The sequence below is a fragment of the Cyprinodon tularosa genome, unplaced genomic scaffold (genome assembly GCF_016077235.1).
Source record: "Cyprinodon tularosa strain WSP-4 unplaced genomic scaffold, ASM1607723v1 ctg582, whole genome shotgun sequence".
Lineage (NCBI taxonomy): Eukaryota > Metazoa > Chordata > Actinopteri > Cyprinodontiformes > Cyprinodontidae > Cyprinodon > Cyprinodon tularosa.
The window spans coordinates 836,464-852,477 of record NW_024039321.1 but is presented as its reverse complement, the minus strand read 5'-3'; the positions used below and the strand labels follow the sequence as shown (position 1 = coordinate 852,477).

Below are 16,014 nucleotides of genomic sequence, written 5' to 3'. Positions count from 1 at the left end.
TCTTTGCTGTTCATAGAACTGCACTTTTCTGGACCAAGATGTCTGATATATTTCCGGGGATCTGCTGTAACCACTCAAGTTTGGGGGTCACTTCCCCGAGTGCCGCAATGACCACGGGCACCATGGACATTCTGTGAATCATTGTTTTATTGTACCATAAAGTCGATATTTTTCTACCTGTTATATTAAAAAAAAAAAAAAAAAAAAAAGGGTAATTATCATCATATAATGACCGAATGCGAGTTACCTTATATTTTGTGCCAAGTTTATGACACTGGGGCCAGAGGTGCTGTCCGTGGTGCTGACTTTGTGTCAGCAGCTCTTATAGTTTCTTTCGTTTAGAACAACGTGTCTGTTCAGCACAGATCTCCGTTCATGGTCCTGAAACACAACAGGAAACCACGAGTTAACCAATCGATCAGGCTTTTTATTGTTTGTTTGTTGTTTTTTTGGTCTACCCTGCTCCTCTCTGACACAGTTCGCTGTGCTGCAGTACTGAACGAATGCTCAGACCATCTCCTCCCTCCTGTTTCCATTAGCACGCTTCCGCTTTATCGACCAATCAGAGTGCGATGCGCAGCAGCTTATAAAGAGATCTGCCGTCGATCTGTTCACCCCTCTGTCCCCGCCGTCCTATGAATCTCTGAGCCGAGCCGCATCCCCCAAATCTACCGCAACCGTTAAGATGGCGACCCGGGTAAGAGCTTTATTTCTTTTCTTCACACCAAGAAAACGAACACACTCAGTAACTGTACGGAAAGCAGGAGGGCTACCACGGCACAAGATGTCGGTTAAGCCTAATCTCCTGTGAACCTATAGAGCCACCCAGCATAATTTCTTCTGAATGTCACTGTGACTGCAGCAAAGGAGTGTTTATTTCATTTGATGTGATCCCACAGCCCAGTTTACCTCCATGTTAGGGGGATTTTATTTTTTCTGCATGGCCTCAGTCTGCTCACAGCTGCCAGCGTTACCAGAAATCCAAGGATTCGCTTGTCCTTGAGCTGCAGCAGCTTCCTGCTATGCAGGATGGTCATGAAATAAAGAGGCAGGAGATTGGTAGAAAAACAGCCCTTTTAGTTGTATGGAAAATGCTTTTCTACTGTCTGCCTCTGATCTGTGGCGCTACTGGAGCCGCGCAGCAGCGCATAGCTGAGAGTTGGACGGTGCATGTTGATTTGACTGGTTGTTGCCAAAGGGACAGGATGTTAAAGGTTGCTGTTGTTCCACCTGCCCCACTATCACTTTCATCAAAGGCCCCTCCTTGCAGCCCACCAGTGAAAGGATGCTTTCATTACAAGACGCGCCTCTTTTTTTGTTTCAAAGCCTCGTAGTCACACCACCATTAAGCAGAGATTATATAATTGCTCTTTATTCCCGAATATAAAATATATTGATATGTTTTGCTCCCCATGTTTTAATGTAACGTACTGAATGAATCCCACAGGGACATTTAACTACCTGCTCTATGTGACTCCAGGATGTAATAAATTAGATGTATAAAACTATATTTTCCTCTGAACCTAACCCCCCCCACAAGCATTCTATATTAAACTTTAGATTTAGTTCTTATTGTTCTTTTTCGTCCAAAAAAACATATTACTTTTTTCAAATGGGGAGGAGAATACCCTCACATGTTATATACAGTGTGAAGTTAACATATTATTTCACTGTCAATGAGGCAATAACAGATTAAAATCACTGTTCTTTTTGCATCGCATATTCTTATTTTCTATTTGAATCAGCAATATGCCACATTTTTGTCATCTTCTCAATGCAGATATAATGCACTGTCATGATGCTAACATCAGGGCTAATATAGTTCAGGGTTACCTCATGTAGATATGCAGCAGTTTTCTTTCCTTCCAAATATGGTATGCTTTGCAGATTTGTTTAATAAAAAGTTCCTCAGCTATTGCTGATTGCATTTAGTCATTGACTTTGCAAAATGTGTACTCTTAGATTAAAGTGTAACTGACTTTGCAGCAATCACCAATAATGACCATTTAGGTAAAGACATTGGAGGGGAAAACCACCTTATAAGAGGAAGTGACCTCCAACAGAACCAGACTCAGCGTCAACAGCCTGTTGTCATTATTGATTACGGTTGTAGATTGAAGGCTTTTCTTTACCTTTGTGTAGTTATCAGCTTCACTCAGTGGTGCATTGTAAGTAAACAAAAGTGAGTATGATGATAGCTGTTCTGTGAATTTAAGCATAACGGCTGGGCCTATTATCACAATAGCCTGTTTTTTTTACGGCTTGCTAATATGCTATGTATATATGGAGTTAATTTTGTTCCATTATTGTTGGAAGCTGGAACACATTTTGTAAATTTAATAAATTCAAAAGATAAAAAACAAACAATTGAAACAGAAAAACAACAAAGAAGTCTGTAAATTGAAAAATTTGAAGAAAAAAAAGCATTTCCGAACTGAAACTTTTGAATCGAAAAACGTTGTAAGAGTAACTAGTTTTACAATATATATACATATATATATATATATATTGCAAAACTAGTTACTCTTACAACGTTTTTCGTTGTAAGAGTATATATATATATATATATATATATATATATATATATATATATATATATATATATATATATATATATATATATATATATAAATATATTGCTCCATGTGAATGGTCTACAGAGATTGCAAAAGTACTCACTTTCTGTACTTGAGTAAAAGTACAGATACTTGTGTTAAAAAATACTCTGGTAAAAGTGGAAGTACTGATTAAACTTCTTTACTCAAGTAAAAGTAACAAAGTACAGGCTTGTAAATTTACTTAAAGGAGAATTCCGGTTTTTAACACTTTTAGCCCATTTTCTGTAGTCTCCAGGATGAAATCGAATGATCGACACCAAAATTTTGACAATTGGTCCTGTCTCTGATATTTGGCTCATGCAGAATCCCCCCCTGGCTGCTTCAGAATGGCTTCCATAGTGCATGTCCGATAATGTCCTTAAAACAACCTTAAACGTTCTTTTTTAAAAATATGCTACTCACCGGGTCGTCAGCGCTGTTCAATGACGTTCCCAAAAAAGTTTCGTGAAGAAAAACCCTTCCTGTCTTGTTTTATTTAGCATTTTGTAAATCCCAGAACTCAATGGGATTTACAAAATGCTAAATAAAACACTACAGGAAGGGTTTTTCTTCACGAAACTTTTTTGGGAACGTCATTGAACAGCCCTGACGACCCGGTGAGTAGCATATTTTAAAAAAAGAACGTTTAAGGTTGTTTTAAGGACATTTTCGGACATGCACTATGGAAGCCATTCTGAAGCAGCCAGGGGGGGATTCTGCATGAGCCAAATATCAGAGACAGGACCAATTGTCAAAATTTTGGTGTCGATCATTCGATTTCATTCTGGACACTACAGAAAATGGGCTAAAGGTGTTAAAAACCGGAATTCTCCTTTAAAGTATAAAAGTAAAAGTAGAAACCACTTTTTCATGCCGTTGCCTACATTTTAAATGGATGTCTGCCAATAGGACTAGATCTCCGTTGTGTTCATTTTCAATCATCTCGTCGTCCATGCTACTATGCTAACGCCACCGCCACCAAGCTGCAATGATTTGCCGCCAATGAATACCGCCGAATCTGTCGACTGTTGGGAGCTGGAGAAAATCCCATCTTTCTCCAGCAGAGTCCGCCGTGGATCCTCTGAGGGAGCCTCCTGCACAGGTGCAGCTCATCAAGACCATCAGAGGATCCACTACATAAGCTGTCTTCAGACCTTACCTCAACGCCGCAGTGTTGTTCCAGTTGGTCAGCGCTAAAGCCTTGCTCCTTGTGAATCTCCATGACCTTGAATCCAGAAAGGATTCTAACTTCTCTCTCTGTGTTCCCAGGAAACCCGAGTCTCTTCTGTGAAAGCTCTTGGAGAGCTAACCTGCCGAGCCGACCCTCTGAGCCAGACCCTGAAGACTTTCTGAGAAATCCCAAGCAGCTCAGGACTAGAGCTGGAAGAACCAAACTAAGGTCTGTCCAAGCTAGACGTGAGACGCTGAAGCAGCTACGGACTCTGCTCCAGAACCAACAGAAACTCCCCCAAGGAGAATTACTCAAGAACCCTCAAGGTACTATCTAAGCTCACTTGAAAACAAAGCCCTGCCAGCAGTTCATAACAGCTCTGTCTCTCACGCAGACTCCAGTGAAACCAGGACCCAGGCCCGAACCAGATCCCAGTTCATATTGTGTTGTGCTTAATAAACTGTTGAACTTTTATCTTCGTGTCCGCCTTGTGGTGTTCTGCATAACTGGGTCTCCATTTGAGAACCCATCATGACAGAACACTGCGGCCAAACTCAAGGCCCAGCAGAACATCTCCGTCAACTACTGGAGGAGCGGGATGCCCAAATTCACAGACAAGTCCAAACACTGAGTGAGTTAAATGCTCGCATTGATTTCCAGGATCATCTTGTCCATAATTTCTCCAGTCGTTTGAACAATGCTAACGCTATCCCTCCACAACAACCATTTCCGGGTCCAGTCCCTCCCCCGAGGTCACAACCTGTGACGTCATCAGAGTTCCGCCCTAGTCTCCCAGAGAAATTCTCCGGTAACATGAAAGACTGTAAAGGTTTTTTATTCCAATGCCGTTTGATTTTCATGAACTCCCCTGATAGTTTTCCCTCGGACCACAAGAAAATAACTTTTGTTCTCTCTCAGCTGACAGGAAGAGCCTTGGAATGGGCTCAGGCCAGATTTGCCTCCGACGATAGCTTAAACTGCTATTTCTCCGACTTCATTTCAGAATTTAACCAGGTATTCAACCAAGAAACCGACCAAACAATTGATTCCAGAGCTCTTTTCAACTTAAAACAGGGAAATTCTTCGGTGGCTGAATTCTCAGTTAACTTCCGGGTTAAGGCGGCAGCTTCCGGATGGAACCAAAGCGCCCTGAAAGGAGCCTTTTTCATGGCATTAAATGAACAGATCAAAGATAAACTCGCAACCCTCGACGAACCTGCCTCCCTCGAAGATTTAATTCGCCTCTCCATCAGACTAGATAATAGAATTCGAGCCAGAAACAGTTCTAAGAAGCAGAGTAATTTTTCTCCTGCCTCACCTAACGTGACTGTTGGTTCTCCCTCCACAGAGCAGATGCCCACTCAGAGGTCTAAGCCCCAGTCTCTACCATTGCCTGTCCAGGCCTCTCATTCGGGCGAAAGGGTTTTCGAACCTATGCAGGTGGGACACACCAGGCTCTCTCCAGAGGAGAGACAGAGGCGTTTTCTAAGTAGACTATGTATCTACTGTGGTGAGAGTGGACACTTCATCGCCTCCTGCCCGGCAAGATCAAGTGGCCGGGGCCCGCCAGAGGATCTGAGGAGTCTGGCGGGCCAAATAAACACAAAAAAATCTCCTCGTTTGATGCTTCCAGCCACCCTGTTCTGTGATAACCAGAGTCTTTCTTTTTCCGCCTTCATCGACTCAGGCTGTGAGTGTAATTTAATAGACTCTAACCTCGTCCAGCAACTTCACATAAAGACCGTTCCCCTCTCCCAGCCTCTCAGTGTTTCAGCCATCGACGGAAAAAGACTCCACCGTGTAACCCATCAAACCCAGCCCCTCGAGCTACTTCTATCAGGTAACCACCGAGAGACAATAACCTTCTTTGTTTTTCCCTCTGCATGTTCCCCATTGGTCCTCGGGTTTGAGTGGTTGGAGAAGCATAATCCTCACATTAACTGGACTAAACGTCTCCTGGAATCATGGTCCACTACGTGCTACGAAACATGGCTTCGTTCAGCTGCCCCTATGGTGGGGCCTCCTAGTGGTGGGGGGGAGATGGACTCTCCTGACCTTTCTTCAGTTCCCTCTGAGTATCACGACTTAGCCCCTGTCTTCAGTAAGGTCAGTGCTACGTCCCTACCTCCACACAGACCATATGATTGCGCCATTGAGCTTTTACCTGGCGCTCCTCTTCCAAGCAGCAGACTGTATAACATTTCCAAGCCTGAAAGAGAAACTATGGAGAAATACATCAATGAATCATTAGCTGCTGGAATTATTCGTCCTTCTTCCTCTCCGCTGGGTGCAGGGTTCTTCTTCGTGGGCAAGAAGGATGGTTCCCTGAGGCCATGCATTGATTATCGGGGTTTAAACCAGATCACAATTAAAAATAAATAAAGTTCTCAGAGATTTCCTCAACGTGTTTGTTTTTGTGTACATTGATGACATTCTCATTTATTCCAAGGACCTCAATGAACACAAGAGACATGTTCGCCTTGTCTTACAGAGACTACTGGAAAATAAGCTGTTCGTGAAAGCCGAGAAGTGCGAATTCCATCAACCGTCAGTCACCTTTTTGGGGTTTGTGCTCGAGGGCGGTCAGGTAAAACCTTCTGAGGATAAGATCAAAGCTGTTTTAGACTGGCCAGTCCCTGAGAACCGAAAACAGCTACAGAGGTTCCTAGGATTCGCTAACTTCTATCGACGTTTCATAAGAAACTACAGTCAAACCGCCCTTCCATTAACCTCTCTCACCTCCATCAAACGAACTTTTCAGTGGACCCCTGAGGCTCAAGCAGCATTTGAAAAACTAAAATCATTGTTTTCCAGAGCTCCTGTTCTCATCCAACCTGATCCAGCAAAACAGTTCATCCTAGAGGTGGATGCTTCTGACTCCGGAGTTGGAGCAGTTCTCTCCCAGAGGCTCGATTCTGATCAAAAGATTCACCCCTGTGCTTTCTTCTCCCGTAGGCTTTCCTCAGCTGAACAGAATTATGACGTGGGCGACCGTGAGCTCCTGGCTATTAAGCTGGCGTTGGAGGAATGGAGGCATTGGCTGGAGGGAGCTGAGCATCCAGTTCTTGTGTGGACAGACCACAAGAATCTGGCTCACATCCAGTCAACTAAACAGGCAAATCCTCGCCAATCCAGGTGGTCAATCTTCTTCTCACGTTTCAACCTTATCATCTCCTACAGACCCGGATCCAAGAACGTGAAGCCCGATTCTCTCTCTTGTCTCTACTCTGTGGATCCTCCTGAGACACCTGAACCCATCCTCCCAGCTTCATGTACCATTGGAGTGGTCAACTGGGAGATATCGGACCTCATCAACTCGGCCCTAGCCACTGAACCAGACCCAGGTACCGGTCCTCCTAACCGCACATATGTCCCATCTTCAGTCAGGTCCCGTCTCATCCAGTGGATGCACGCCGCCAAATTCACCGCTCATCCAGGAGTGAGTAGGACTATAGCTCTCATCTCCAGACGCTTCTGGTGGCCCAAACTCCACAGAGACGTTAAGGAGTATGTGTTGGCTTGCCCCACCTGAGCCCGCAACAAAGCCTCACACCAACCTCCTTCTGGCCTGCTTCAACCACTTCCTGTTCCCTCGCGCCCATGGTCTCATATAGCTATAGATTTTGTCACCGGCCTCCCTGTCTCCCGAGGTATGTCCACTATTTTAACCATTGTTGATCGTTTCTCGAAGTCCTGCCATCTGGTTCCCCTCAGGAAACTTCCCACGGCCTTCCAGACTGCTCAGCTATTAATAAAACATGTTTTCCGGCTTCATGGCATCCCCCAGGAGATCCTATCGGACAGAGGTCCACAATTCAGTTCGCAGGTATGGAAGGCCTTCTGTTCTGCTCTCGGCTGCAAACCATCTCTCACTTCAGGTTACCATCCTCAATCAAACGGCCAGACAGAACGCATGAACCAGCAACTGGAATCCACCCTCCGCTGTCTCACTTCCAACAACCCTGTGGATTGGAGTCAATACCTCCCGTGGATAGAATATGCCCATAACTCTCTCCGTTCTGCATCCACTGGACAGTCCCCGTTCCAGGTCAGTCTCGGTTACCAACCACCTCTTTTCCCTGCAGATGAGAGAGAGATATCGGTGCTGTCCGTTAACCATCACATCCGTCGCTGCCAGAGGATATGGAGGGAAACAATCGCCACACTCAACCGGTCAACCGAGTCTGTCAAGCGCTTTGCTGACGCCAAGAGACGTCCCGCCCCTGAGTATTCCGTGGGCCAAGAAGTTTGGCTCTCCACTCGAGACATCCCCCTCAAGGGGATGTCTCGAAAGCTCTCCCCGAGATTCATTGGTCCTTTCAAGATTTCACGCATCATCAACCCTTCCTCTGTCCGTCTGCAACTTCCCCAGTCCCTCCGTATCCATCCCACTTTCCATGTTTCCCAGATCAAACCTGTTTCCTCGAGCCCCCTGTGCCCTCCGTCCGACTCCCCACCACCCGCCCTGGAGGTCGATGGCCATCCGGCCTTCACGGTGCGCCGCATCGTAGACTCCCGTCGACGAGGTCGCGGATGGCAGTACCTCGTCGACTGGGAGGGCTACGGGCCTGAAGATCGTCAGTGGGTCCCAGGCTCGTACATCCTCGATCCCACACTCATTGAGGAGTACGAGCGTTCCTGTCCGTCCACTTCCTCCGGACCGCCAAGGGGCGGTCGTTGAGGGGGGGGGTACTGTTGGGAGCTGGAGAAAATCCCATCTTTCTCCAGCAGAGTCCGCCGTGGATCCTCTGAGGGAGCCTCCTGCACAGGTGCAGCTCATCAAGACCATCAGAGGATCCACTACATAAGCTGTCTTCAGACCTTACCTCAACGCCGCAGTGTTGTTCCAGTTGGTCAGCGCTAAAGCCTTGCTCCTTGTGAATCTCCATGACCTTGAATCCAGAAAGGATTCTAACTTCTCTCTCTGTGTTCCCAGGAAACCCGAGTCTCTTCTGTGAAAGCTCTTGGAGAGCTAACCTGCCGAGCCGACCCTCTGAGCCAGACCCTGAAGACTTTCTGAGAAATCCCAAGCAGCTCAGGACTAGAGCTGGAAGAACCAAACTAAGGTCTGTCCAAGCTAGACGTGAGACGCTGAAGCAGCTACGGACTCTGCTGATGAACTCTTCTCCAGAACCAACAGAAACTCCCCCAAGGAGAATTACTCAAGAACCCTCAAGGTACTATCTAAGCTCACTTGAAAACCAAGCCCTGCCAGCAGTTCATAACAGCTCTGTCTCTCACGCAGACTCCAGTGAAACCAGGACCCAGGCCCGAACCAGATCCCAGTTCATATTGTGTTGTGCTTAATAAACTGTTGAACTTTTATCTTCGTGTCCGCCTTGTGGTGTTCTGCATAACTGGGTCTCCATTTGAGAACCCATCATGACAGACTCATCTTGTAGTGGTGCGTCAAATGCAACGTAGATTCCCATCCAATTAGATTGAATTTGGTATTGATGACGTGAAAAATAATAACGGTAACTCCATTGAAATGATTCAAAACTAAAGTAACGAGCCAATTTTTTAAAATGTAAGGAGTAGAAAGTACAGATATTTATGTAAAAATTTAAGGAGTAGAAGTAAAAAGTCACCATAAAAATAAGTAGTAAAGTAAAGTAAAAATACCAGAAAAATCTACTTGAGTACAGTAACAAAGTATTTGTACTTTGCTACTTCCCATCTCTGATGGTCTATCCAACAATTTCCAAATTACTCATGTCAGAAAGTGAAGCTGCTGCTTCCCTGATTTCTACCCTTTCATGTATTAAGCCTAACATTGTGCCAAGTTTAGCATGAAATGGAATTTTTCATATGCGCGGGTTCTCTCTGGGTATTGGGCTTCCTCCCACTGTCTAGAAATATGAATGTTAGAAATATGAATGTCAAGTTAATTTGCTTCTCTAAATTGTACTTAGGTGTGAGTGTGTGTCTCTGTGTTACCCTAAAACAAACTGACGACATGTCCAGGGTTTACCCTGCCTCACGGGCATAGACTACCAGCCCCATCACTACCCTGATGGAATAAGCAGGATAAGATGGATAGTTTCTCTTTAGTTGGACACTGTTTATTTTTTTTTTTACAATGCCTGTGCTTTGAGGTATTCTCTGACATGAGGACAGGGTGTGTTTCTCATTGGATGTAGTTATTAGTGTTTTTCTTCCTACATCTAGAGTTTGCAAACTTCAAACTGTTTGTTGACTGGGCCATTTAATTCATCCAGTATCTTTCTTTAAGGGGATGATTGTGGCTCAATGGGAGGAATACTTGACTTGCAAATGGAAAGTTAGAGATTACATTTCAGATTCCTTTTACCACATGTAGAGGGGTTCTTCAGATATTTACTAAATATTAATTGTTCACCTGCTGCTTTAGATTAATTAAGATTCTACACTGATGTTTCTCCCCCCTTCCCAAGTACTCAGTTTTTCTGCAAGTATGTTTTTGTGTTATGTTAGATTCTTGTTTCTACTTATAGTCAAAAGTATTTACTGGCTTACTGCTTCTAAAGAAAAATAGGAAAACACTTCAAAGCAGACCCTCTCAGCATGTATGGTTGCTAGGCATCCTGTGACTTGTCAAAAGGAGTCAGTGGAAGGCAACCAGTTATGCACACTGACAGCTCAAAACCAGTCTAAAAAAAAAGAAAATGTCGTGTGGCCATGTTAATAAATGAGGACAGTATTGTAGATTCTGTACATAAATCGTAATGAGAAAGAGTTTTTATGCTAAGGAGAAGCAGTTTTTAACACTTCCTTGAAATGGTGCAGTGGGTAAGAATCTGCTTAAATAGGTTAATGCTCTGACTATTTCCAAAAAGACATTTGAGGACATGTGAAAGAGCACAGTCACCTTCTATCTTAACTTCCCTTATTCTGACTCTACTCCTAAAAGTGATGCAGGCTTTGTATTATTCTAATGTCTTAGAGATTTGTAAAACAAAATTTAAAATCTTGCATCTATCAGAACCAACAAAGTGGACAGCATATTGCACCATATCACTGCATCTACAGGTGCCACCGCATAGATTTACATGTTGGCTCAAATGTGCTGTGAATCACAGCGATGTGATGGATGCTTTTCTAGTGACATGACAGGCATGTTTTTGCTGATTACAGTGATGTGACAACTACAATCTGAATCAGAACTTTTGTGTCATGTTGTGGCAACCAATCAAGCATTAGTTTTGGCTGTGACCCATGATGAAGTTCAGAAGAGACAAGCCTTTTCAATCAAAATGAAAGATTTAAAAAATTTGTTTGACAAAAAATGAAGTTAGAAATGCTCTTAAGAGGTTGACAGCTGGCTTTAAAGATTTTTTAAATTTAATCATTGAAAGAGAGTTAAATCATTAATCATTTGTAGACCTCCGTTAGCTCCAGTGCAGACCCTGGCCAACCACCGCCTCTGGCACCAGGGCTGGCCCCGCCCAGATGTTGGCTCTGCCCCATTTGAGGCATTCTTTACAAAGGTTTTTGCTTTAATATCTCACTGCTCCTGTCTGAGCTCCTGGACACTGTCTCACCTTGGCTCTGCTGTCTGGGTGATCTGGGTTCTGCTAATATATACAATACAATGACAGTTCAATCAGAGCATATAGTCAGTTCGGTTTAAAGTGTTCTATGTAAGTAAAAACAACCAATTGCATGGAGTCATTGACTTTGCAGTATTTGCTGATCCTGGATAAGAATTAGATGACACCAGATATTTGCTTGTATTGGTTTGTTAAGGCTACAGCCAGCCTTTATACTTAGCATTCATTTAACCACAGTAAAGAGGAAAAACTCTGTTTTAAGACGAAGACATCTCCAAAAGAAATATGCTCAATGTGAATGGCCTTCTGTTGAGGCTGGATGGGGTACAAGTAGACAGAAGGAGACACACAAAGGGAATATAGAGGCACTGATCCATAAATACTTTCTATGTTAGGATTGTTAAAAGAAGTACGCTTTACAGCCAGTTATGTATACGACAGAAATAGCTAAATGTTCGTTTGTTACTTTTTAACAATATAGTGTCTCCAAAAATCTGACACATGTCGCCTCAATTAACTTTTCATCTTTCGCAACTTTCTAAGCGGCATGCTGGTGATGTATTCTCCTCATAATAGTTTGCCTCACTGGTAATTTGTAAGATGGGTCACCTGTGGCCGCCTGGAGAACGAGCTCAAGCCCATAAGTCACACTGATGGGCTGGCAGATTGTGGTTTTCCACTGAACGAGTGGTTAGCTGCCATTCATTCATCCTGTCCACTGAAATACTGCTAGTTTTACTCACATGCCTGGAAGATGTCTAGTGCTACTATCACAGATGATCTCACTCTTGAAATAGAATTGAACGACTCAGATTAGCTAGCCGAATGAATAGAAGGCGTAGAGCGTAGCCGCCTGTGGCCCAGGATGCCTGTGACAACTCCAGTCCGGCACGCGTGGATGACGTCATACACACTCTGCTTTGTTTTGAAAAAAAATATAAATACAAAAAATGTAACCGCGGATGTCTGGGAGACAGTGAATCTCCTACATGTTATGAATGCTGACGTACCATAACGAATAAATTATGAATAGTTTAGTCTGTGCCTTCAACTCTGCCCATAGGAAGACTAGGAAGACGTTACTTTCATAAAACAAAACCGAATATCTTCAGAACAGCTCCAAATGACACAAAACTAATATGGGTGAGTAGAACATGATGTAATAACGTAAAATCAAGGGGCCAATGTAAAAAAAACCGGTGTCCCCCTTTAACTCTGCTCTTAAAGCAACCAATACCAAGTTGCATTGTCCTAAATATGGTGTAATTTAACAATTCACTAAAATATTAATGTTTGTGAAACAAAAAAACTTTATGGTAAATTATTATTTTCTTAATGGCTAAATCAGTTTTTTTATTTTAATCAGTCGCATTATCTTCATAACTACTAACTATAAATGTAGCAGAACAGTTTTGGGATGGCTTCTTGCTTCCTGAGAAGCAATGCAGAACTGAAAATAGTTCAAAGTGGCTGTAATTGTTCGATAGTCCAGCCTTATTGACTGGCTTATTTCAAGATCAATAACTGGAGTTTGGGATGTTGTGCCGCTACAGCTGGCAGAGGAATAAAATAAATCTTGTTTGATGAAAAGAGTGAGTGGGCTGTAGAAGGTAGAAACTCATTTAATTTGTGTCTCTCCCTCTCTGTAGCCTCACTGGTTATGCTGGTTAATGAATTGAACAGACTGTGGGCTTCTAAATATCCCAGCAGCTCAGCCACATTTTCTTCTGACGCCATTTTTTTATTATTGGTTTGTTATTCGTTTACATTTTTATGTTTTATAGCATCCAAATTCTGAGGATGAGGCTTTCAGCACTTAAACTGCTATTGTGAAAATATTATAAAATGCTAAATTCCATCCCGATTAAAATTCTTGATTTTTTTTTTTTTTGCTATGTAAATTTATGATTAATGCCTTAAAACTGGTCTCTGTCAAGTTTAAGAGGAATCAAACTTTAAACTCTAAAGTAAAGAAGTAAATGACAAGAAGCACAATAAGGGTTAGGAGTAGAAAAAGGCACTTAGCTGAAATTGGATTAACAAAGTCACAAACCAAGGCTTTGATTGTTAAACAGAAAGGAGCCTATTTACTGAGGTAAGGACTGACTAAACAAAAGAAGAGACGTACTAATAGAGCCTCCAGCTTGATATAACTGAAGCAGTAGCAAAATCTACTAGACAGTTCCATTCGCAGTAACCAGTAACTAGGCCTATTTTATGGGAGCCCTTTGCCTCCCTAAAATGTTCTTCACCCCCCCCCCCAATTAATCAGATTTTTTTTAGTGTCAGATTATTCTAATCTCATTTATTGTTTTATCTTTTTCTCTTAAAATATAAAAAAGCTGAGTAACAGGGAGCTGGTGAACCGCTTTGTAGCATGGTGTGGAAACAATAATCTGATCCTGAATGTCAACAAAACAAGGAAGATCTCTGTAGATGTCAGAAGAAATGGGAACAAATTGAATCCTATTAACATCAATGGAGAAGAAGTGGAGTTTGTGAAGGAGTATAACTCAATGGTCTTCACTTGGACAACAAACTAGATTGGAGCCACAACTATGAAGCTGTCTGCAAGAAGGGACAGACCAGATTGTACTTTCTAAGGAAGCTTAAGGCCTGGTTATACTCCCGCAGCAGTGTGTCATAGTGAGCCTGTTGCAGATATTTTTGATTTGTGCAAAATTTTTGAAGCGTGGTCTGCACTATGTTATTCCACGCCACAATGCAAGAGGGAGAATCACAGACTAGGTGTGGGTCTAGATACGGCCGAGGCGGTGAGGAAGTGGGGGGCAAGTTTGTGCGACAACGGAGGGACATGAGGGCGAAAAAGGGTGGGGATCCAGGTGGAAAAAGAGTCCCAGCGTTCTTGCGCACTGCACTGTCCTTGCTGGTCTAACTTCATAAGTCGTTTTCCACAATGAAGGTCATACAAACAAATCAAGCTGGTAGGGTACCAAACAGGAAATATGCATAGTGTAGCGCAAATGTAGATTTGACCAATCAGATGCCTCCTGTCTGCAGGCACTGTGGGCCAGTGTTGGGCATGTTACTTTGAAAAAGTAATTAGTTAACGTTACTAGTTACTTCTCCCAAAAACTAACTGAGTTACTAACTGAGTTACTCCACAAGCAACTCAGCTTTCGGTACATGTGGGTGTTTGAGGCGTTTTTGCTATATTTCTTTACATCCTCTTGGCGGTTCAGCCCCATTGTTCTTAAAAACTAGTGAAATCTCTGCTTGTAACAGTGCAAGACATTTCAAAAATATTTATAAGAAATCAAAGATGTAAAACATGATTCATTATAGCTTACTTTAGTATGGTATTGTCAGTGATAGCATAGTTTAGGATGAAATGCACCACATTGTCTAAAGACATTTCAGGCAAACTGTTCAGATGGGACCAGGCAGGCTCAGCTTTCAGGAGTCTGAAGCCAGGTCAGGCAAATATATCAGAACAAGCAAGCTCAGTGGTTGAGAGGCAAGTCAAGATCAGGTAATCAGAAACACAAAGGTAAAGGTAGAACACTCTCACCACTGGTACCCCAGAACGAGAAGGATATTACCCTGATAATTGGATGCAAGCACTTTACATAGAGCAGGAGCATGTGGATCAGATGAGCAGTCATTACAAACTGGGGTGAGTTGGACAGGTGAATGCATGTGACACAATTTTAATAAAATGCAATATGATACAATATGATACTATACAGTTTAAAGCAATACCATATCAATAACATAGTTTCAAAAAAAGGTTTTTAAAACGGTTTTATAATTTATAATGACATAAAATATGATAAATCCTCAGTATATATTTGTATATTTTAGTGCTGAATTTCAACATTTGTCTATTGAGGTTGTTTTTTATATCTCTGATTATCCTGTTATTGTTTCCTTCTATCTTTTAATTACACAGATTTTGATTGCAACATTTAATGTGGACAAAAAAATTTGATAAAACCTCACAAAAATCTCTCACAAAAAACTTTGAACTAAAAAAAGAATTAAGAAAACAGTTGTTTACAAATAAAGAAGTATTTAATGACAGGGTCCTGATAAAAATATTTACGGAAGAGTTGAAATGTTCTCTTTATTAAAACATTTTGAAAAAGCTCAAAGAAGAACCACTTGAGCCAGTTAATTTGTGTAAAATGTGATAAAGAATCCACTCTCAGTCGACCTAGACAAGGGCACTGCTCACTTCTGGCACTCCTGCAGGGATTAGCTTCTGTAATAAAAAAAATGTATCTGTTCTAAGAATTGTTCTATCAGCAACTGAAAAATGGTTTAACTATATAGTAGTCAAACCTAGTGGGCGTACCATTACAAATAAATTGTGTGTTTTAGGTTATATAGTTATAGTCAACATGTTAAATAACGTGTATAATTTCAAGAGGGTTAAAAATTATACCAGCGCTGAAGTGGATGTTATAGTATAACATCACAACAGCCCTAGTTTGCAGCATGAATATTAGGCCATATTTTGTGCAAAGCAGATATCAGGAGAAATGATGTGTGTTACCATGAGAATTAGGGAGAAATGGTTAATCCCAGTGAATCCAAAGCTAAGGGCCTTCCTGCCTGAGCCCTGAGCTGTACAGCTATATTTAGAAATGTACTCTGCTGTGGTCAGACAACACAACAGCAACACTCAGACCCAATCTCAGCACACAGCTTGAATTGTCAGCAGGAGCTGTGATTTCCCCTTACTACTGCA

The 16,014-nt window shown here is 42.4% G+C and overlaps 1 protein-coding gene across 2 annotated transcripts in view; it reads left to right on the top strand.

Annotated features, from left to right (window-relative positions):
* Positions 1-504: 504 nt before the first annotated feature.
* nsfa (N-ethylmaleimide-sensitive factor a) overlaps positions 505-16,014 on the top strand; it is a 66,330-nt gene continuing 50,820 nt past the window's right edge. Inside the window, exon 1 of one of the 2 annotated variants that reach the window (XM_038306494.1) lies at positions 505-697. In XM_038306494.1, the coding sequence (XP_038162422.1) occupies positions 686-697 (12 nt within the window). In that variant the 5' untranslated portion in view covers positions 505-685. The remainder of the gene's footprint in view (positions 698-16,014) is intronic. The other variant, XM_038306492.1, reaches the window with a different exon arrangement.